The 21661-nt window shown below is 48.5% G+C and overlaps 1 protein-coding gene across 1 annotated transcript; it reads left to right on the top strand.

The window, feature by feature from the left end:
- Narf (nuclear prelamin A recognition factor) lies at positions 1–21138 on the top strand. The gene is made up of 11 exons (XM_021637413.2): positions 1–132; positions 1018–1098; positions 4655–4798; positions 6239–6371; positions 7977–8111; positions 8345–8463; positions 9836–9965; positions 11246–11309; positions 12309–12446; positions 12837–12994; positions 14896–21138. Exons 1-11 carry the CDS (start codon positions 106–108, stop codon positions 15135–15137), a joined length of 1371 nt encoding a protein of 456 aa, XP_021493088.1. The 5' UTR covers positions 1–105; the 3' UTR covers positions 15138–21138.
- Positions 21139–21661: the final 523 nt, after the last annotated feature.

The following is a 21661-nucleotide window of genomic DNA, read 5'->3' as shown; positions in this document are numbered from 1 at the left end:
GACAACAAAGGGTCGCGGGACACCGGCGGGCGGCAGGCGGCGGTGTGCCAGTCTTCCGGATTCCTCTCAGCCGAGGCCGTCGGCCTCCCGCCGGTCCCGCTCCAGATGAAGTGTGAGCACTGCACTCGGAAGGTGGGTGCGGCGTCCGTCGGGGCTGGGGGCGAAAGCCAAGGCCTGGGATAGGAGGATAGTGAGGGTCGGGCTCGGCCGGGTGCACCTTCCTCTGCCGTCAGTCTCTGACAGCCGTCACCTGTCCGCGGAGCACCGGGCGGCAGCAGGCGGTTGTCCACTGCGGGCTAGTGCCCCACGGGGCTGTTCAAGGCCAAGGCTTGATCAGTCCTGGCACCCTGCGGGAGTGAACGGTCAATGAAGTGATCAGAAATGCTGTGAGCGGCTCCTACCAGAAAAACAAACTTCCGAGAAAACAGGTGAAGGAATTAAGGGCAGGCCCCCTGTCCTGCCGCACCAGGTGACAGCGCCACACCTGATTCCACATGGTGGGAACCGTGCGATGCATGTGCAGCAATCTGGCATTTGCAGGAATTGTGTCATGCCCAAACACTCCATCAGGTGTTCGTTCTCGGGGAATCGCCTGTATTGTTGTATACTAGCCACATCTGAGTGCTCTTATAGCCCTCATATCACTTCTGTTCTGATCACAAATAATTCACATGTAAGTGTGGGTGTGTGTTTATGTGTCTCCTTCCGTAAGTACAGATGATTTATTTCTGTACAAAGGGTTTCTAGGCGTAAGCTTGACTGCTCAGGGTTGGTTTTGTTAATGGAGAAAACCACACTAACTTATTCTTGGCTGAGCTTGGTGATATATACCTGTGATCCCAGCACGCAGGAGGCAGAGGCAGGAGGATCTCTCCTGGTCTACACAGTGAGTTCCAGGACAGCCAGGGTTGTGTAGAGAGACCTGATCTCAAAAAAAGCAGAAAGAAAAGAAAAGGAAAAAAAAACCATAAAAAAGAAAAATAATTTTCCCTTTAACACCCTCCATTTTTTTTAAAGGAATGTAATAAAAAGTCAAAAACTGATGACCAGGAGAATGTGTCCATTGGTGCATCAAGTCCAACCCAGGAGAATGAAGAGGTAAGTAAACATTTCAGTTTGGTGTGAGCCTAGCGTGACTGGAGTGGCTGCAGCTGTGGTCTCTCCTGTTAGGATCAAATATGGCCCTGGACTTCTCTGCTCTGAGAAGACTGAAGAAAGAAGTAGTAAGGGCTATGTGCAGGGCAGCCTTGAGTCCTCTCAGACTCACCAGGACACATGCTGCCTGAGGAACAGGACCTCTCCACCCCGTGTTGAAATCTGCACCCTGTAAAATGGGAGGAACTTACATTCCATAAAAGACTTGAATGCCAGGTTCATGAGTCTTTAGGCTTCCTGTGTGAATGACTGTCTTTTCTCAGTTCTTGTTTTAGCTAACAGTGGTGCTTCTTTGTACTTACTGTATCTCCCTCTGAGCAGAGGTTCATACCTACCTCATTCGTGCTCAGGAGAGGCATTTGCCCCTGCCATGCTCTTGATTTCTCTTGACAGAGAAAGTTACTGTCACTGTTCTCTTAGAAAATATTAGGACTAGCCAGGAATGACGGCGCACCTCTGGAGTCCCAGTTTGAGGCCAATCTAAGTTATACAGTGAGACCTTGTCTTAAAACAATAACTGAGAGCTAAGATTTCAAGTCAACTGATAGAGAGAGTGTTTGATGAGTGAGACGGATGCCCTGAGCTCCACCACAAACAAACACTGATTTTAGAACTGTTTACATAGCTCAGCTGCTAAAGACACTTGCCACTAAGTCTCAGAATGTCAGTCTGATCCCCAGAACCCATGTGACATATGAACACATAGGTGATAGGAGAGAAGCAGCTTTTATAAGTTGCCTTTCTAGCTCTACACCAACACACATGCTCAAGCCCCCTCCCACGCACGCACACACACCTCACAAGCAAGCAAGGAAGCAGTCAATGTAAAATCTTCCTATGTAAGTGGAGAATTAGTTACATGGGAGAAGTAGTTAGCAGGACTTCCCTCTTAGATTTAGCAGTTCTGAGGTACTGTTCAATCTGATTGGCATCCTTCTGGCTCTCCTGTGTGCCAGTGCTAGGCTTTGAACACTGGGCCTTTGAGGAGCAGCAATGCACCACAAAGCAATGCTCTCTGGAGCTGTGGGTCAGTTTGGACGAGTGCTTTCCACACCAGCCCTGCACCCTAATGCCTACCCTCTATTTATAACTTTGGATAGACATCTAATTCCAGTGGCATGTGAGTGTCTGTCTCCAAAAATAAATAAATAAATAAAATAAAAAAACCCCACAACCCTTTTGAGGCCCTATTTCTTATCAGTGTTGTTGGGAGCTAGTTTTCTCCCCTCCCAGGGTTATGGTAAGTGTAAGATAAGTTCAAACATAGTGTAACCAGCATCGTGGCAGTTTAGTGTAGACATATTTTGTAAAAATACTGAGGGTTGCTGATGAGGAGTTGGTAGACTGGGCCCTGAAGGCAAGAATTCCAGGCAGGATGGAACACTGGATGGTTGTCTGCACTACATAAACGCCTAGTGCCCACGAGCTCAGAAGACGGTGTTTGATCCCCTTGCAATTGCAGTTACAGATGGCTGTGAACCCCATGTGGGCACTGAGAATCGAACCTGGGTCCTCCCAAAGAGGACCCAGTGCTCTTAACTATCTCCAGCTTCTACTTATTTTTTATTTTATTTTTTAAGATTTTATTTATTGGGACTGGAGAGATGGCTCAGAGGTTAAAACACTGGCTGTTCTTCCAAAGGTCCTGAGTTCAAAAACCTAGCAGCCACATGGTGGCCGTCCTCTGGCCTGCTGGCTCACATGACAGAATACTGAATAAATAATAAGTAAATAATTCTTTAAAAGTTTTTAAGTATTTATCTAATGTATGACTGTTATATCTGCATGTCAGAGGAAGGCATCAGATTCGAGTATAGAGGGTTGTGAATCACCATGTAGTTGCTGCCACTTGAACTCAGGACCTCTGGAGGAGCAGACAGTGCTCTTATCTGCTGAGCCATCTCTCCAGCCCCCAGCTTCTATTTATTTTTTCACTTTTTGAGATGGCCAGACAATGTATCCCCATGTTTTAGAACTTGATATGTGGACCCTGCTGGCCTTGAGTTCAGTGATCCTTTTTCTGCCTCAGGAGTCTTGATATTAAAGGCATGCCACCAAGTCACTTAGAAGACCACTTGTTTGTTTACTTATTTTGGAGACAGGATTTCATTATATAGTGCTGACTGGCCTGGAACTCACTGTGTAGACCAGGCTGGCCTTAAACTCAAAGATCCACTTTCCTCAGTATCTGGAGTACTGGGATTAAAGGCGTATCATTCAGGAGTTCTAAGATAGGCCATCCTGTGCTACATAGTGAGTATCAGGTGAGGTCTACGTAGCAAGATCCTGTCTAAAAGTATCAACAAACATACATAGACTCCTCTAGGGCTTCCTTAATTGACTGAAATGACTCTGGCTTGTTTTAGCATCTTCCTGTGTTAACTCGCTAATACTTACTGAACACTTACTGTTTTAAATTTATTTTATTTTTCACTAATATGATTTGAACCTAAAGCTTTGCACTTGCTAGGAGAGCTGTGCTGCTCACCTACACCCTGAGCACCTCCGTGCCTTCTAGGCTCTTAGAGATGCTGGGAAGCATAAGGAACATGAGATGCAGCCTCTGTGAGCTCATTAAGGAGGGACAAGCAAGCTGATGCTGTGTGGTAATGGGCACTGAAAAGAAATCTCAGGATGCCAGCTCTGTTGGGGCCAGTAGGCGAATGAGAGCTCGTTTGGAGTGTTTCCTGTGGAAGGACTCAAGAACAGTCAAAGTGGTGTGGCTGAATGTGAGCCCTGAGGGCAGGCCAGGTCAGGCAAAAGCTGAGCGGTGTGTGCAGGCCTCAAGCAATGGAAATGTGGCTTGTGGTTTAGTAGATTTCTCTGGGGACTAAAAGGGGCCAGAGTGGGACGGGGCTGGGTGGGGGACAAAATGGGGTTGAAGGGACCAAGGTCCTAGGGTCCCAGCGTCCCATCGTCCAGGTGGCCAGGCCCCCTTTATTGAAGAGGGGGTGGGGTAGGAGTGGGCACCAGCAGCTCAGCAGTTCTCAGAGTCTGAGGTCTGTGCTGCACACAGTCCTGACTGTCTGCAAAGTGTTCACCATGTAGATCTGGAGGAGCTAGGCTGGGGGCCAGAGGCTCACGGTCACTGGAGAGGAAGTGGGATGGCCATCAGGCGGGTTTGCAGCAGTTGGGAGGATTGTCTTCCCACAAGACAGTGCCGGGGTATTTCAGCCCAGACTGTCACCTGCATGACTAAGAGCCATCAAGGGCCTGACACCACCACAGTCTGCTCAGAAACCACTGCCTGGTGGCTCCCGGTAACTCAGCCTTGACTTTGTCTCCATGTTACCCTCCCTAAAGAAGCAAAGCTACCAGCGGGTCATGGCGCACACCTGTGGTCCCAGTACGTGGGCGGGAGAGGCAGGGAGATCTCTGTGAGTTCAAAGCCAGCGTGATCTACAAAGTGAATTCCAGGACAGCCAGGGTTACACTAAGAAACCCTGTCTCAAAAAAGGAAAAAAGAAAGAAAGTAAGTTAACACCATTTTCTTTCACAGAAAGGAGAATTCCATAAGTTGGCAGATGCAAAGGTATTTCTGAGTGACTGCCTTGCATGTGACAGCTGTGTGACTGTGGATGAAGGACTGCGGCTTTCCCAGCAGAGTGCCAAGGATTTCTTCCGTGTCCTTAATCTCAATAAGGTATGCTGTCAGCAGGAACTGATGGTGCAGTCCTGTGGGTCCAGCTTCCAGGAAACTGGGGTGGGAAAGCTGCGAGTTCAAAGTCTGCCTAGGCTACAAAGGGAGTTCAGGACCACTCTGGGCAACATAATGAGACCTTGTCTGTGAATGAGAAAGTGAAGAAATGAATGGCTAGAGACATGGCTCAGCAGTAGAACACTGGCCTAGCATTGAGCATCGTATAGGTTCAGACCTCGATATAGACAGATGGACAGATGGATGACAGAGTCCTGTCTATGGCCAGTGTTACTGTGAGGAAACACAGTACCCTTGTCATGACCAGTTCATGGCCTAAAGCAGGCTGGGAAAGAAAGGATTTATTTGGCTTTCACTTCCACGTGTGCATCACTGAAGGGGAATCAGGTTAGGAGCTCAAACAGGGCAGAACCTGGAGGCAGGAGCAGATGCAGAGACCCTGCCTCTGCCTTCCCAAGGCTGGGATTAAAGGCGTGCGCCACCACTGTTCCGGTGGGATGTGGCAGTTCAGAAACTTAGTACTGGTTAGTCCTACATGGCTATTAGATGAGAAAATCTATTTTGTAATCATTACCTCTGCGTTGTGTGACAGTGGCTAACTGTGTCTGAGGTTGGTCTCAAAACTTCTATTCTGTCAGCCACTACAGTGCTAGGATTCTAGGCATGTACAACATGGCAGAGGCTTTGTACCTCTTGTGTGTGGGTTCTGCTGGCCAGAACTTTTCAGCTGGTACAAAGTACCAATTTCGGTAAGTGGTGCTGGCTGAAACCTTCCTATGGATATTAGTAGAAAGGTTTCTCCGTTGACTTGTAATTTGAATTTTGTTGGGAATTTATGGTAGATATTCCTGACAGCCTGGGTTTCCCCTGCAGATGAGCCCTACCTTGGAGCCTCCTAGACAACACTGGAAGCCTAAGGCAGAGACTGGTGCACCTCTTCCAGCCTCCTATTGCCAGGGTCTCTCTGTGTAGCCCTGGCTGTCCTGGACTCACTTTGTAGACCAGGCTGGTTTCGAACTCACAGAGATCCACCTGCCTTTGCCTCCCTGAGTGCTAGGATCACAGGGGTGTGCCACCTCGCCTGACTTTTTTTTTTTTTTTTTTTTTAAGATAGGGTTTCTCTTCTGTGTAGCTTTTGGCTATCCTGGAACTTGCTCTGTAGCCTACATTTTCTTTCTTTCTTTCCTAAAATTGTAATTTAAAATTTTTATGTTTGTTGGGATGTGGTGGCACAGGCCTTTAATCCTAGCACTCAGGATGGAGAGGCAGGTGAATCTCTGGGTTTGAGGCCAGCCTGGTCTACAGAGTAAGTTCCAGAACAGCCAAGACTACACAGAGAGAAACCCTGCTTCAAAAAACAAACAAAAAATCCATTTTACTGTGAATTTTCCATTGAACATGTGGCATTATTGTTTCTCCTTCTAGAAATGTGACACCTCAAAGCACAGAGTTCTAGTTGTGTCTGTGTGTCCTCAGTCTCTGCCTTATTTTGCTGCTAAATTCAACCTCAGTGTCACCGATGCATCCAGAAGACTCTGCGGCTTCCTCAAAAGTCTTGGTGAGTTAGTCACCTTTTTAAAATGCTATGGATGTATACTTTCAGCTCATGAAGGCCGCTTTTTATTTTTCAAGTTCAGTTTTCAAGGGCACAGGAGAGAAACTTGGGGGTTGATTCCTGGATGTCAAAGGACTGACATTTGCTGTGTGTGGACAGATGTTATAGGGGTTTGAGCCTCTGAGGCAAGGAGTGGGTGAGCACCTGCTAACTGTGGACAGTGAGCACTAGGAAGTTTCTATACTTGCCTCCAGCTCACGTAATGATTATTTTTTTAAGATTTATTTATTTATTATGTATACAATGTTCTGCCTGCATGTACACATGCATGCCAGAAGAGGGTGCCAGATTTTTTATTTTAGATGGTTGTGAGCTACCATGTGGTTGCTGGGAATTGAACTTATGACCTCTGGAAGAGCAGCCAGCACTCTTAACCTCAGAGCCATCTTTCCAGCCCACGTAATGATTATTTTTGACAATTATTTCTGTAGTGACTAATGTCCGTTTTTCTAAGAACCTTTAGTAAGTTGCAGCCCTCAGCTACATCTCCAGTCCCAGGCATGTGTTCTTTATATGAGGAATGAAAGGTGGTAATTTGCCACAGTGGGTTGTACACATCTTTACTTCCAGCATTGGGAAGCAGAGGCAGGCAGAGCTCTGTGAGTTCAAGGCCAGTTGCTCTACATAGTAAGTACTAGGCCATCCAGTATACAGTGAGAACCCTGTCTGGAAAAAAAAAAATCTAGGCATGGCAGCAGGCTTGTGCAACTCCACATTGGAAGCTGAGACAGGTAGATTTCAGGAGCTCCCTAGTTGGCCAGTCTAGCCCAAACAACAAACTTCAGGTTCTACGAGAAAGCTATCAAAAAGTAGGTTGGAGGACAAGCAAGATGGTTCAGCAGGTAAGGGTTCTCTCCAGTATGGGAGAGTGCTGTGTAAATTCGTTGTCCCCTAACACCACATAGAAAAGTGAGAGGCACATGCCTATAATCCTAACACTTAGGAAGCAGAGGCAGGAGGATCATGCCTGCCTGGTGAGCACAGTGAGCTCCAGACTGGCTAGGATGTTGTTTCAAACAAGGAAAGCGTAAAATGCCAAGTGTGAACTGGGCCAGAAAGAAAGGTATCAAGACTGACTGATGGTGGCTAAGGAGAGATGTGTGCCATGGAATAGCTAGCGAGAGACATGTGCCATTGACTCTGTGGTTTGTGTTTGTGTCTGAAACAGGAGAAGACACGGTTGAGGAAGAATTAGGGTGCTCAAAAGCTAGGGATGGTTGTGTCTACCTATAATGCTAGCAAGGGAGCTAGAAGTAGGAAGATTCAAGTTTATGGCCAGCCTGGGCTACATAGAGTGACCTAGTCAAAAACAACAACAACAAAGAGCCAAGTGTTGTGGTCCATGCTTTTAATCATAACACTTGGGAATCAGACAGATCATCACAAGCTCAAGGCCGACCTATTCTATAGAGCCTCATGAGCTCTGGATCACCTAGGGGTGCAGAGTAAGATCTGGTCATAAGGAAAGACAGAGTGTCCTTAGCAGTTAGATGTGATCTGGATGCATCCTCTGTCTGAAGGAAGAATCTGTGTCCCTCTTTCCTGCAGGGGTACACTATGTATTTGACACCACAATCGCTGCAGATTTCAGCATCCTGGAAAGTCAGAAGGAGTTTGTACGCCGTTATCACCAGCACAGTGAGGAGCACCGGGAACTGCCCATGTTGACCTCTGCGTGTCCTGGTGAGCACAAGCTGCGGGCACCACTTCACCAGGACTGTGGAAGTAACCACAGCCCTGCCTTTGGGTGGAGGTGGGTGGGCCCGTCGCGCTCAGCCTTTCAGAGCAGGGCACCTCATGAACAGGGACGATGAGCTGTCTGGCCTGGGAGCCAAGTCCCAGGCCTACCCTAGTGCCAGAAGGCAGGAGGGAATGGTGTGAGCTGAGCTTATGTGCTCTCTCTGCTTTCTCCCTAGGTTGGGTCAGATATGCTGAGCGGGTGCTAGGTCGCCCCATCATCCCACATCTCTGCACTGCCAAGTCCCCACAGCAGGTCATGGGCTCCTTAGTGAAGGATTACTTTGCCAGACAGCAGGTAAGCCAAGCTCTCCAGAGAGCAGCAGCAGGCGGACTTAAGCTGAGTAAGGCCTGAGGTGAGGCATTCTTCAGAGTGTGGACAGGGTGGCCCTGGACCTCATCCATGGAGATACTGCTTGATTGCTTCTGGTCTGGGTGCCTTAGGAAGCTAAGCCCCACCTTTAGCCTGGCTTTTTGCTCCAGGCCACAGATGCCACCTTTAGCCTGCCTTTTTGGTTTGAATTAGGTTGGATTTTTGAGACAGGACTCTCAGTCCTGGGTGTCCTAGAACTCACTTATAGTTCAGGCCTCAGACTTGCAGAGATCTTCTAGCCTCTGCCTCCTGAGTGCTGGGATTAAAGGCATGTGCTACCACATGCATCCCTCTCTTTTTATTTTATGTGTATGGGTGTATGCCTGTATGTATGTGTGGTTATGCACCACTTGCTTGCCTGGTGCCAACAGAGGCCAGAAGACTGCATCACATCCCCTGGAACTGGAGTTACATGCACTTGTGAGCTGCTGCATGGTCTAGGAATTGAACCCAGGTTTTCTGGAAGAACAGCCAGTCATTTTAAGCACTGGGTCCCTGGCCCCATAGTTTTAACATTGTCACATGATAGATAAGCTCTAGTTCCTTCAAGTCACTTGCCTCAAACCTTAGTTCCAGGGCTTTGGCAAGCCTGACATAGATTGCATCCTGCCTTTCTCCTTTCATGTGAACAAACTGTTTGGGCCCCCACAGTAACTAGAAAAAACAGCGATGGAAAGGATCTTCTAAACACTGAAGCCAGCCTAAAAGCCATGTCCACCTGACAGCCTCCTTTTAGCCATTGAAAACATTTCTCTGTTTATAAAGTCACCACAGTTGGCAAATTACTAGCCCTGTACCATAATTGCATTGAGCTGAAAGGACAAGAAAACTGGCTGTTGGGTGGTCTGCATTTCTGCCCTCTTATACCTGCTGTAAGAGTTCTGGGGTCTCCTGGTCTCCTCAGGGCTGTGGGCCCTGAGCTCTCAGTGGAGCCCAGAGTTGCAGATCCTCTTGCAGCTGCTGGTAGGGACATTTGGGCCTTGAGCTCTGACCTCTGACAACCTCTGTGCTTCCTCTTGGGCTCCACCCTTTCCCTGAGCAGGACTTTTCCACTCAGGACTCAGTGGTACCTGCCAGATCTTGGTTTGTCTCAAGAGACAGGTTGCCTAGATATCATGTGGACAGTTTCAGAAATTCTTCAGGGAAAGCCGGTGGAACACAGCCTGTCCTCACCTGTGCAGAGCTCACAACACACTGCCACACGTGGGCTAGCGTGGGATCAGCAGCTGGGATCACCCATGCTGTAGCCACCATCATTGCTTCTCTGAATCTCTGAGCTGAGTGCTCTCCTCCACAGAATCTGTCTCCAGAGAAAATTTTCCATGTTGTCGTGGCTCCTTGCTATGATAAGAAGCTGGAAGCTCTTCGAGAGGGTCCTTCCATGACTCTGAGTGGTGCCAGGGGCACTGACTGTGTGCTGACATCAGGTGAGGTGCACGGGTGCTCTCATCTGAAAGCAAGTGTGTCTCTGATAGGCCACCATGGCCAAGCAGCCTGATGGCGTTGATAGCCAAGGGTGAGGATTCTGCATCCTGCCTCCTCAGAATCTCCTCCAGATGGGCTGGGTTTCTGGGAGAATGCAGCACCATTGTTAGATGCTCTTACGTCACAGCCCATCAGGATTCTTTGCTGTGGAGGGCCAACAGTGCTGTGCACACATGCACACCAGAGAAGCTGAGGAGGTTAAGCATGCAGCACCCTTCAGAGGGAAGAGGTGCTCAGCCTGTCCTGGAATGCTGGGGTGGCTGTAGTTTCTGAGTCAGTAAGAATCCGTCACACGGGGGGAAGCCTTTGTGCCTTGTGAGAGCTTCAGTGGAAACACGTCTTGAGCCTTGTTGTATTCACAGGGCTGAGTTGTTATCAGAAAACTTTTTTCTGAAATTGTGCTGTGCTTAAATATGGCTAAAATAAAGGAATTGGTGGTCAGACTCTCAAGTCTTGGCCCAGCACCAGTACCTAAACCAGGGCTGAATCGAATTTTCATTCTTGTCTTTTTATGGATTGTTCCTGCCTGCTGTAAAGCCTGCAGGGATCCTTCTCACTCTCTCACATGTGAGAAAGCCAATATACTATAGGACACAGGAGTGTTTTACATTGAAGAAAGTGGAAAGTTCAGTGCACTCTATGTGCTGTTTTATTTAGTGGCCCTGTTGGTAGCCCTGTTTAAATGCTATGCTTTAGAGCAGTGGATTCAACCTGTGGGTCATGAGCCCTCGGATATCAGATATCCTGCCGATCAGATACTTACACTATGATTCATAACACTAGCAAAATTATAGTTGTGAAGTAGCAAGGAAAATAATTTTATGGCTGGGGGTCACCTCAACATGTGGAACTGTACTAAAGGGTCACAGAGAAAGACTGTGGTATAGAAAGTGTCTGTGGTCATGGGCAGCCATCCATGCATAGTGTCTGTGTGTGTGTCAAAATGTAGCAGTGCTGTGTGGGGTATACCCAGGCTTCCACTTCAAGGCAACAGCGAGCAATGCAGAACTGCCTTAGTTCAGGGTCCAAAAGAGCAATTCTGTTTGCATATCTTTTTATTGTTCTTTAGAAGTTAGCATTACTTTATCCTGTTGAAGGACTCCTTCTACATGAAATGGATTATACAGCAAGGAGGGGTCCCAGGTTCCTAAGCAAAGCCTGACCTAGAGCCCTGGGCCACCTATCCTCCTTCCAGTGACTCATGGCTCTTGTTTTTCTCCAGGTGAAATTGCTCAGATAATGGAGCAAAGTGACCTCTCCATGAAAGATGTAGCTGTGGATACTTTGTAAGTGGTGTTTTCGTAAGTTGGGGAGGGCCTCTGGTGAGCTTTGCAGGCCCTAGGGTTACCCTAATCAGATCATGTGAGTACGGAGACAGGTTCCTGCATCCTTCCCGTCCTGTCTTTTGAAATGGATTCAGGCAGGATCCTGGAGAGGGACACTGTTCTGTAGTACTGCCAGGAGACTGGGGCTTCTGGAGTGATGGCCATACCGTACCCTTCAGGAGGGAAGGCACGCAGAAACTGTACAGTAGAGACACACATCTAACACTATGGCTCCCTCTGGCCTCTGCATCAGGAACACAGATCAAGTGTACAACTGATGGCCTGGGAAGCTACATTTGTGCCCTTTTACGGAAGGTGAGATAGAAGTTTGTAGAATGACAGCAGCTGGAATACCTGCTGCTAGAGCCTACCTGACAACCCAGGCTGAGCAAGGGTCCTCCTGCTGCCTGGGCACAGTCAAGCACATGCCTAAGCCACCTCAGCTGCTGATTCAGCACACCACCATCCCACTCTGAGCGCATATGTAGCTGCACAAAGAAGCAAGTAAGTGAAACCAGTGAAACAGCCTCATTTGCAATCTTAGGCTAGGTGCAAAATGACATTTCGTTGTTGTTTATTAGGACTCATTAAGAATGTGCTTTTCCACTTGGGGATGCAGAGGCAGGCGATCACTGTGAGTTCAAGGCCAGCCTAGTCAACAAAGCAAGTCCAGGACAACCAAGGCTACACAGAGAAACCCTGTCTCGAAAAAACAAAACAAAACAAAAAAAGTGCTTTTCAGGGCTGGAGAGATAAGTCAGTGGTTAAGTGCTCACTGCTCCTTCAGAGGGCCAGGCTTGGTGCTCTGCACCCGCATGGGGCTCCCCAAAGTTCAAATACTGCAAAGACTAAGTGACTTAGTGTTTAGGTGGCTCTGTGGATTCTGTCCCAGTAACAACTGGATTAATACTTTTGTGTCCTCTTCATGGGCATGGTGAAGACTTTTGTCTTTTGTTTTAGGTTTGGAGATACGAAGGAGACAGCAGTACGACGGCACGATGGAGTGAGCTCAGATGGGCATCTGGCCCACGTCTTCAGACACGCTGCCAGGGAGTTGTTTGGCGAGCATGTTGAGGAGATCACCTACCGTGCATTAAGGTTTGAGCCAGCGTACCCACAGTGGGTGTACCCAGGAGTGGTGCTAACATATCAGGCAGAGCTAGGGTATGAGGCCTGTGACAGACAGGCAGAATGTGTGGTGTGCCAGGGGCATGTGGTACGCGTGGCTGCTCTTCCTCTGGCTGCTCTGTGGGAAAGCCAGCACTGGTTACAGTACGAGGGCCTTCACGTCTTTCTATTGACATTATTTTGGTGACATTCTAAACTTAAATTGAAAAAATGGGCAGATGTGGTAGACCTATCACTGCGGAGGCCAAGGGAGGATTGTGAGTTCAAAGTTAGCCTGAGCTACATAGTGAGACTGTGCCTCAACCAAGCAGACGTGATCTTTAGGGCACTGACCATTGGATCCATGTCATTGATTTGTAGAAACAAAGACTTCCAGGAGGTCACCCTTGAGAAGAATGGGGAGGTCTTGCTGCGCTTCGCTGCAGCACACGGCTTTCGCAACATCCAGAACATGATCCTGAAGCTCAAGAAGGGCAAATTCCCTTATCACTTTGTGGAGGTCCTCGCATGCCCCAGAGGTAAGGGGCTCAGACGCCCACCAGTAACCATGGAAGACAGGATGTCCCTCATGCCACAGCATGTTGCCCTCAGCTCTGAAGGTTCCCTGTAGTGTGAAAAGTAGACAGTTGCATCCTTAGACATTCTCTTGTAGGTGCCACATGGGAACCAGCTCCTACGGTCACCAGCATGGAGCTGTTATATAGGGACGACTAGGAAAAGAAACTGAACCTGTGCAAAGCAGCAGCAGGAAAGGGCAGATGTCACTTGCCTTCTTAGAGTTCCCGCTGAGGGAAATTGAACCATCCAGGTGTAAAGACAGGCAGCTGAAGAAAGTTCCTGACTGAGGTGGAGAGACAATGAGAGCAGGCCAGAGCTAGGGTGGACTGTGGTGCCTGGCACCTCTTGCTCATACGTAGGGTGTTGGAGAATGAAGGGAAGCATCTCAAGTGGTCTGTCTTCACCCCTGGGTATGAAGGGAGCGACCTCAAGATGAGGAATGTCTAGGTCATCCTGAGTTTGGGGTGATGAAAGGTGCTCAAGTAGGACCACTAGAGTTCTCAGAAAGGCCCAGAGGGAGCCAGACCAGGAGTACTGTCAGAAATGAAGAAAAGATCCAGGAAGAGCTTAACAGAGGAGAGGCCTACATTTCTAGTCCCTGTCCTGAGGGATCTTCTAGACAGGGCAGTGGTTAGAGGCCAGTATTTGAGACAGGGATGTGAACAGGGGCCATCTGGGAGCAGATGCTGGCTGGAGCCCTGGGCTACAGTGGGCAGAGACAAGATGGGGCCTCTGGGAGGGCGGGGAAACTGTGTGGGTCTGGGGAGGAGAAGGGTGCCTGCCACTGAGAAGGTGGACAGCTAGTCTAGCTGCCAGGTGGCCTGGATCAGTGGGAGTAAAGTTTAACAAGGTGGGAATTTGTTCCCGCTGCTGCTGCTTTTCTCCCCGCTGGCGCTGCAGTCTGAACCCAAAGCGTTGTGTTGTGTATGGCAATTAAGTGCTTGTCCACTGAGCTGTATATTTCTGCCTATCTCATGGTTCTTTTTTCTTTTTTAAGATGTATTTATTATGTGTACAGTGTTCTCACCAGAAGAGGGCACCAGATCTCATTATAGACGGTTGTGAGCCGCCATGTGGGTGCTGGAAATTGAACTCAGGACCTCTGGAAGAGCAACCAGCGCTCTTAACCGCTGAGCCATTTCTGCAGTCCCACCTCCCGGTTCTTTTAAATCAAAGTCTCGGCGCTAGGCTTAGAAACCAGGACCTTGAACATGTGAGACACACGCCTACCACCAAGCTCCCCCACTCCCACGCGCCGACTGCATCTTGACACAGGCGGGTTAGGGTGGGCTGCGCTGACAGTAGAAGACACGCATGGATAGCTCATGTGGCTCAGCCCAGCACGGCCTTGTCGGGCCTACACACGGGCAACCCTGGCTGTGAGTAGTCGTGTTCGCAGCTTGTCAGCCATTCAATGCTCTTTAGCTTTGGGTAATCTTCAGAAGCCAGGGATCCAGATAGCAGGCAAAGCTGCCTACTTCCAAAGGCTTGTAAGGAGCTGGGTGCGATGGTGCATGCCAGCATCAGGGAGGCAGAGGCAGGGAGATCTCTGTGAGTTTAAGGCCAGCTTGGTCTACAGAGTGAGTCCAGGACAGCCAAGCTACACAGAGAAAACCTGTCTTGAAGAGCAAAACAAAAAGATATAAACACTTTTAGGTAAGACAGTTTATGGATAATGTATATGGTAAGAATAAAGAACACCCGTGGCTTTCCTCCTAGGCAGGTTCCATGACAATGCTCGGAGTCCCAGCAACAATCTCATGTCACATGGTACAGCCTGCTTCTAGTGTACCCTGAGGCACAGCTCCCTGTGAGCAGCCATCCCGCAGGGGAGAAAGACCTACCTGTGTCTATCTTTCAGGATGCTTGAACGGCAGAGGCCAGGCACAGACAGAGGACGGCCACACAGACCGTGCGCTACTGCAGCAGATGGAAGGCATCTACGCCAGCATCCCTGTGCGGCCCCCAGAGAGCAGCGCACATGTGCAGGAGTTGTACCAGGAGTGGCTGGAGGGTGCTGAATCCCCCAGAGTGCAGGAGGTGCTACACACCAGATACCAGAGCTCGGAGCCCTGCACAGACAGCCTGGATATCAAGTGGTGACAAAGCCGAGGAGGGCAGCAGGGGACAGCTCTGAATGGAGAGTGGAGCGTGCTTCAAGAGACAGCCGGGCGCTGTAGCTTTGGCAGCACTGCGACACGCAGCGTCATGTGGTGCTGTCTTTGTAGTGTGTGGGAGGGAGTGGAATGTTTTCACATGGGAAAAGTAATTTTTCCTCTCTGAGTATTGTTTTATCCCGAGATTGTGAGAAAGATCCCAAAGAGTGAGGCCAGGGATATACCCCTGTCTTTCGTGTTTAAAAACAGAAGTCCAGAATGTGTTCTTAAGTAGTCAAGACTGTGGGGTTGTGTTCCATGAGCCTACAATTATTGCTGCGAGGTGGAGACATCAGAGGGCCAGGCTGCTCACAGCCACTGTACAGTGGATCACACAGGCCCAGCCTTCGGCCCAGCCTGTCTCTTTCACTTGTACAAGTTTGAAGAAATAATTTTGAATTCTAGGACCAGTAAGATGGCTCATGGTACCAGCTTTAGCTTGACAAACTTAGTTTGACCTGTGGAACCCAGATGGTGGAAGGAGAGACCAACTTCTACAAGTCATCCTCTGACCTTCAGGTAGGCATCATGGTGTGCGTGTGTACCACCAAGGCCACCCCCAAAAAATAACTAGAATAACGTAGAATTTGTGCATCAGCGAGCCACGTTGTTCTTGATAGTCACCGGAGGTCAGCAGCCACTGTAACCCTTGGCAAGCTGGACCACTTGTGAGTGAGTCACCTTTCTACTTGACCTGTGCATTCAGCTTTGGGGAAAGGCTGATGAGAACAGCAGACATCCACCAAGTGGAAGGCTTGTTTAGCATTTGATGTGGTGTATATCTGAAAGTAAGCAGAGTAGAGAATGAAGAGGGTAGCCCACTGAGGCTTGGGGGTTCTTAGGGAGGGCCAGCTCATTGGTTACCATCATGGGGCAGGAAGATGGAGCTGAGACAGCTTCCTAATATCCAGCCTCCTCTAAACTGGCCCCCCAGTGCCTTTGGGCATAAACAACACTGTCTTTCCATACAAAGGGGCTAGATTACCTCCTCACCTCCACAGAGCCCATTCTCCATGGCAGCATCCCTTCAGCCCTCCCTACTGCAGTGTGAACATGCCTTAGAAAGGGGGAGCTGTATCCACACATGGAAGTAGCTGCCCAATGGAGAACTCCACAGGACCATGTGACACACACCAGAACCCACCCAGGAGGTGATTCCTGGAGAAGCCCAGGGGTGGAAAGCCCTCGAATTTTGCTCATGTGTGTGATTGCCTTGACTCTGCAGTGTTGCTATCTTTGGCTTATGTTTTGTTACTCCTGTGAATCTGTCTGGGAACATAACTGGTATGTTTTTGTAAACCAGTGGTTCTCAACCTGTGGGTCATGACCTCCACAAAGGGGTTGCTCATCAGCTATCCTGCATCTCAGATATTTGCATTCATAACAGTTCATAACAGTAGCAATATTACAGTTATGAAGTGGCAATGGAAAGAATCTTATGACGGGGTTGCCACAGGAGTGGCATTAAAGGGTAGCGGCGCAGGAAGGCTGAGAGCGCTGATGTGAGTTATGTTTTGCTTCCAGTCTACACGCCTTGGGTGTTTATTCCCCAGAGGGACTGATGACGGGATAGACAGTGCAGCGGGCTCTGAGTGTGGAGTGGAAGGAGCCCGTTGCTGTGCTGCTGATCCTGCCTCCCTCACCATGCCCCAGCCCCAGTGGTATTACCTTGTTTCTGAGTCCCTTCCTGACAGGTCAAGAGGATGCCCAGCAGGTCAGAACACTAGCAGTCAGTGTACCATCCGTGATAGCAACCGAAGCTCAGTGCTGAGATAGGAGATGTAGGGCCTTCTGTTTCACTGATTCTAGGTGTGGCCCCGTGAGCTTTTCAAGACTGCAGGTGCCTTTCTGTTCCTCCATCACTTAGAAGCATGTGGTGATGCACACACCTTTAATCCCAGTGCTCAGAGGTGGAGGTGGACCCATCTCTGTGAAATTGAGGTCAGCCTGGTTTACAGTGCAAGTTCCAGGACGGTCGGCTGCACACAGAAATCCCATCTCAAAAGAACCCAAAAACAGTGGAAGCATGAAGTGCGCTAGTTCCTGACAGACAGAACCTGGGCAAAGTAGCATGACCAGTAGAGTGGACCGTGTATGCTGATGAGTGGCTGGTCCCAGCATGAGAAGACCATGTAATCCCAGCTCTGTATCTACCCAGCACTGTTTTACAGTGCCTACGGTCGGTCTGGCTTGGCAGAGGCCCAGTTTCTTAGATTCCTGCCTGTCCTGAGCTGTAGTGGTTTACACTGCTGTGGATAACCATGCTTATACATGATGAAATTCTGTCTCAAAGACAACGAAGTTGGTTTCTGTTACGGGTAATATAGAAAGGGTCTGTCAGGGCTGGGCTGTAGTTTAGGAGCAGAGCGTGTGCCTAGCTACATGGGCACCAAGTTCATCCTCTAAAACCACAAAAGCAGAAAGTGGGGGAAAGATTCACTGCATTCTTCCTGTGATTTGTACTTGGACCGATGTAAGCTTTGTCTCGGTGTGTGCCCTACTCATCATTGTTGACATCTGGCCTTGCCAGGTGCATCACAAGTGCGCCAACTACAGGAGTGAGGGTTGCAGTTGGCAGCTAAGCTGCAGATGCTTGCTTGGGTGCAGCACTCATTCGAGGGACACAGCTATTTGGAAGGGTAATGGAGGAAATGTGGCTTTTTTCCCACTTGGCATACTACGTGTGGGTTCCATTTCTTTCTGCATCTACACTTAAAGAATTTACTCTGGTTCACCATTTGAGAGTGCAGTCCGTTAAGGCAGAGAAAACATCTCACATATCACCTTTTATGAAGCACAGTATCTACTGTGGATGTGGCTCCTTGTAAGTACTGGGTTGCAATGGAAGACTTACTTCGAGTTTTATTTATGTGTATGTATCTATGTGAGTGAAAGTCAGATGTGTATTGGTATCTAAAGGCCAGAAGACAATGCTGGGTGCCCTGGAGCCAGGGTTATAGGTACTTGTAAGCTGCCGTGTGGGTGCTGGGAACTGAAATTTGGCCCAAGAGCAGCAAGAGCCAACTCTCCAGATCCCTGGATACAGTTTTGTTCAAAGTGTATGTGCCTGCTGTCTGGCGCTGGGAGTGGAACTCAGGTATGTCACGTGCTAGGCAAAAACTATCACTGAGCTACATCTCTCATGCACACACAAGCCCTTTCTCTTGCTCTCTTTATTTTAAAGACAGGGTCTCACTAAGTCACCCAAGCTTTGAGCTCACTTTGTAAGCCTGGAATGGCCTTGAACTTTCCATCTTGATCGCCCTGCTTCTACTTCCCAGGTTCCAGGATTATAGATTTGCTCCCATAACCTGTTTATGCAGTGGTGGGACTGAATGCAGAGTTTGGGGTTATACTCTGCTGGCATTCTGAGCTATGTCTACAGCTGTTTCTCCTCTCCCTTCCCTGCCCTCCCGTCTGCTTTTCTTTTTCTCCCTTCTTTTCTTCCTTTCCCTTTTTTCCCTTTCTCTCTCCTCCTTTCACTACTCTCCCCTACAGAAGCAGCCTGGTGCCATGTTCTCTGGCTCAAGGGATTGTCAGCCACCCAATAGATATGACCACAGACTCATAGCACTGCTGGAGAAGATTTAATAGAGAAAGGCTCAGAACCATAGTTTTTCAGCCAGATGTGGGGCATGCAACTTTGATCACAACACTCATAAGGTGGAAGAGGTGGACCTCTGAGGTGAAGGCTAGCCTAGGCTACATAGTGAGTCTCAGACTAGCCAGAACTAAATGATGGAGAGACTGTCTCAGGAAAATCAAAACCCAAGAATGGTTTTCCTTCGCTCTGCCTTCCTGCTCCTTTCTTTGGCCTTTTTCGGTTTTGAGACAGGTGCCATACCCAACCACATCACATCCCCTCTCCCACCTCCTTTCCTGCCCCTTTCTTTCCCCTGGTCTTCAACTCCCTCCCTGTTTTGAGATAAAGTCACATTTAGTCAAGGCTTGCTTTGATCTGGTTCTCTTGCCTCCATTATCTCCCAGCTGCTGGGGTTATAGGAAGGAGCAACCATGCCTAGTGCTAGTCTCTTTCAACTTCTGACAGTAAATTTGGGGATGGCTGGAGAGATTGCTCTGCAGTTATTATGCTTACTGCTCTTCCAGAGGACCCAACTTTGGTTCCCAGGGCCCACATCAGGTGACTTAACCACCTTTAACTATGGCTGTAGGGGATCTGATACACTCTTCTGGGCTCTGCAGGTACCCACATGCTACGCGCGTGCACACACACCCACACCCCCTTAGACCTTTAATACCAGCACTGGAGGGAGAGGCAGGCGGATCTCTGAATTCAAGACCAGCCTGCTCTACAGAGGGAGTTCCAAGACAGCCAAGGCTACAAAGAGAAACCCTGTCTCGAGGACCCCCCTCCAGAAACAAAGGTAGAACCTAGAATGTTTTTAAAAATTCAGTTTGGAATGTATACTATTCATCTGAAATTTATTCATAAAAATCAGATATATTTTCCTTGCCTAGCATGCACAAAGTCGTAGGTCTATCCTGAGCACCACATAAACAGGCATGGCAAGAGCCTTTTATTCCAGCACTTGGGAGGTGCTGTTATGATCAGAAGTTCAAGGTCATCCTCAGAACTTTCAGTGTTTGAGGCTAGCCAGGGGTAAATGATACCTTGTTTCAAAAAAATAAGCAAATAAATTGAAAGAAGAAAGCAAACCATCTTTCATCAATTTCTATTAATTGCTTCAAATCATTGTAAACTCTTTATAATGTCATAACTTTAATCCTTCCAATAGGTATCAGGATTGTTTACTTTTGTTTTTGGAGAAAGGATTACCAACTATTGAAATGACTTTAAATATACTTCTGCCATTTTATAGCTGTATTTATACAAATTCATGTTCTTATCATTGATAAGCATAAAATCAAAATTTGCTGGAGTACACATTAACTCTCAGCACTTGGGATGAAGATGGCTGCGTTCCAGGCCAGTCAGGACTACATAGTGAGACCCTGTCTCAGATGAACCAGCAAACCAACCAAACACATCAATTCTGAGAAACTCAGATGCTCTGTGTCCTGCAGGATCAGATATCCAGCTGGGTGGGTGTGGAGCAGAGGTGGGTCCTGGGGGCTCCCTGGTCAGCCAGCCCTGCCAAAACAGTGACCTCTGAGCTCACTGAGAGACCCTGTCTCAGAGAAGGACAAGGGAGAAAAGCCATTGAGGAACACACCCTGACATCAATCCTTGGTGTCCACCGTGGGACACGTGTAGACAAGGACAAACATCCCATTAGTTTACAATTTTTCTCATCTGTAATAAATGGTTAAATTTATATGTACATTGGAGAATTGCTTTAAAACAAATATCTATGATTATATAAGTGATTTGGCCAGATAAGGTGGTACATACCTTTAACCCCAACACTTGGGAGCCAGAGGTGGGTGGATCTAGGTGATCTTGGCCTACATAGTAAGTTCCAGGCCAGCCAGGGCTGTATAAGACTGCCTCCTTGCAGAAAGCCAAACAAAGCAACGCTGATTTGTGTGCTTTTCATACCAGGATAGCCAGGGTTGTGTCAAGAGTCACTCAACAAAAAATGGTGCAGAATGGAAAAAGGGTTAGCCCCATTATAGATGGAAAGGAAACACACGGCTGTGCCCCAGGAGCTCAAGACAATGTCAGCGTCAACAGTGATGGGAAACATTTCTTGCTCTTGACTGCTTTTTCCTTTGTGTTTGGTCTCTAAATACTTACCTAGTTATCATCTTCATAGTTATCTCTACATCACTATGATGCCTCAAATGAATATTTAATGAAATGGCTTCCTGTCATATTTATAGTACAAAGCAGTTTGAACCCTTAGGAATCTATGCTGTAATTACAGACACATGTCAAATATATGTAAATGTTATAAAGACATTAACTTCCAAGAAATGTATCTTAAGTTCAGACACAGAATAAATTAAAATACAAAATGTTCCGATGCCTCTCGTCTGGGGCCTCTGTTTAGAAGCGCTTACCCAGAATGTTTATTTTTACCCGGTGCAGCTTTACGTCCAGCCTGCACTCAACCTTTGCACTCTTCCCGACCTGAACTCCTTTTGTGCATCACTGAGAGAACACGGCATCCCACCGCCTGCACCCAGGGGCCACCATATTGGTGTGACGTCCTTCGTGACCACGTGCCGCCCTTAGCGGAGCCAAAGCAGGTGCACCGGGACTGCCCTTCCATCCTGGAGAAGACACTGTGCCGGCCCTGGCCTCCTGCACCCCTGGCAGCCTGCTCGGCCTGTATCTTCCCACGGGCCCCGCGCGGGTTTCTTCTTCAATGGGAGAGATGGGGTCACACGCACACACACGCACACTGGCGACAGGCTCAGATCTGCAGCCACTGGTAAGAACCAGTGAGTGCAGAGCTAGCACACGGGGGTAGCTTCGATCACAGCCTTGCACGGTGACTCGGCGGGCGACGCAGCGGGCCCCCGAGGGGCGCGCACGGCGGCTCG

The sequence above is a fragment of the Meriones unguiculatus genome, chromosome 7 (assembly GCF_030254825.1).
Source record: "Meriones unguiculatus strain TT.TT164.6M chromosome 7, Bangor_MerUng_6.1, whole genome shotgun sequence".
Lineage (NCBI taxonomy): Eukaryota > Metazoa > Chordata > Mammalia > Rodentia > Muridae > Meriones > Meriones unguiculatus.
Note: the sequence above shows the minus strand (reverse complement) of the source record. Positions and strands in the feature narration are given on the sequence as shown.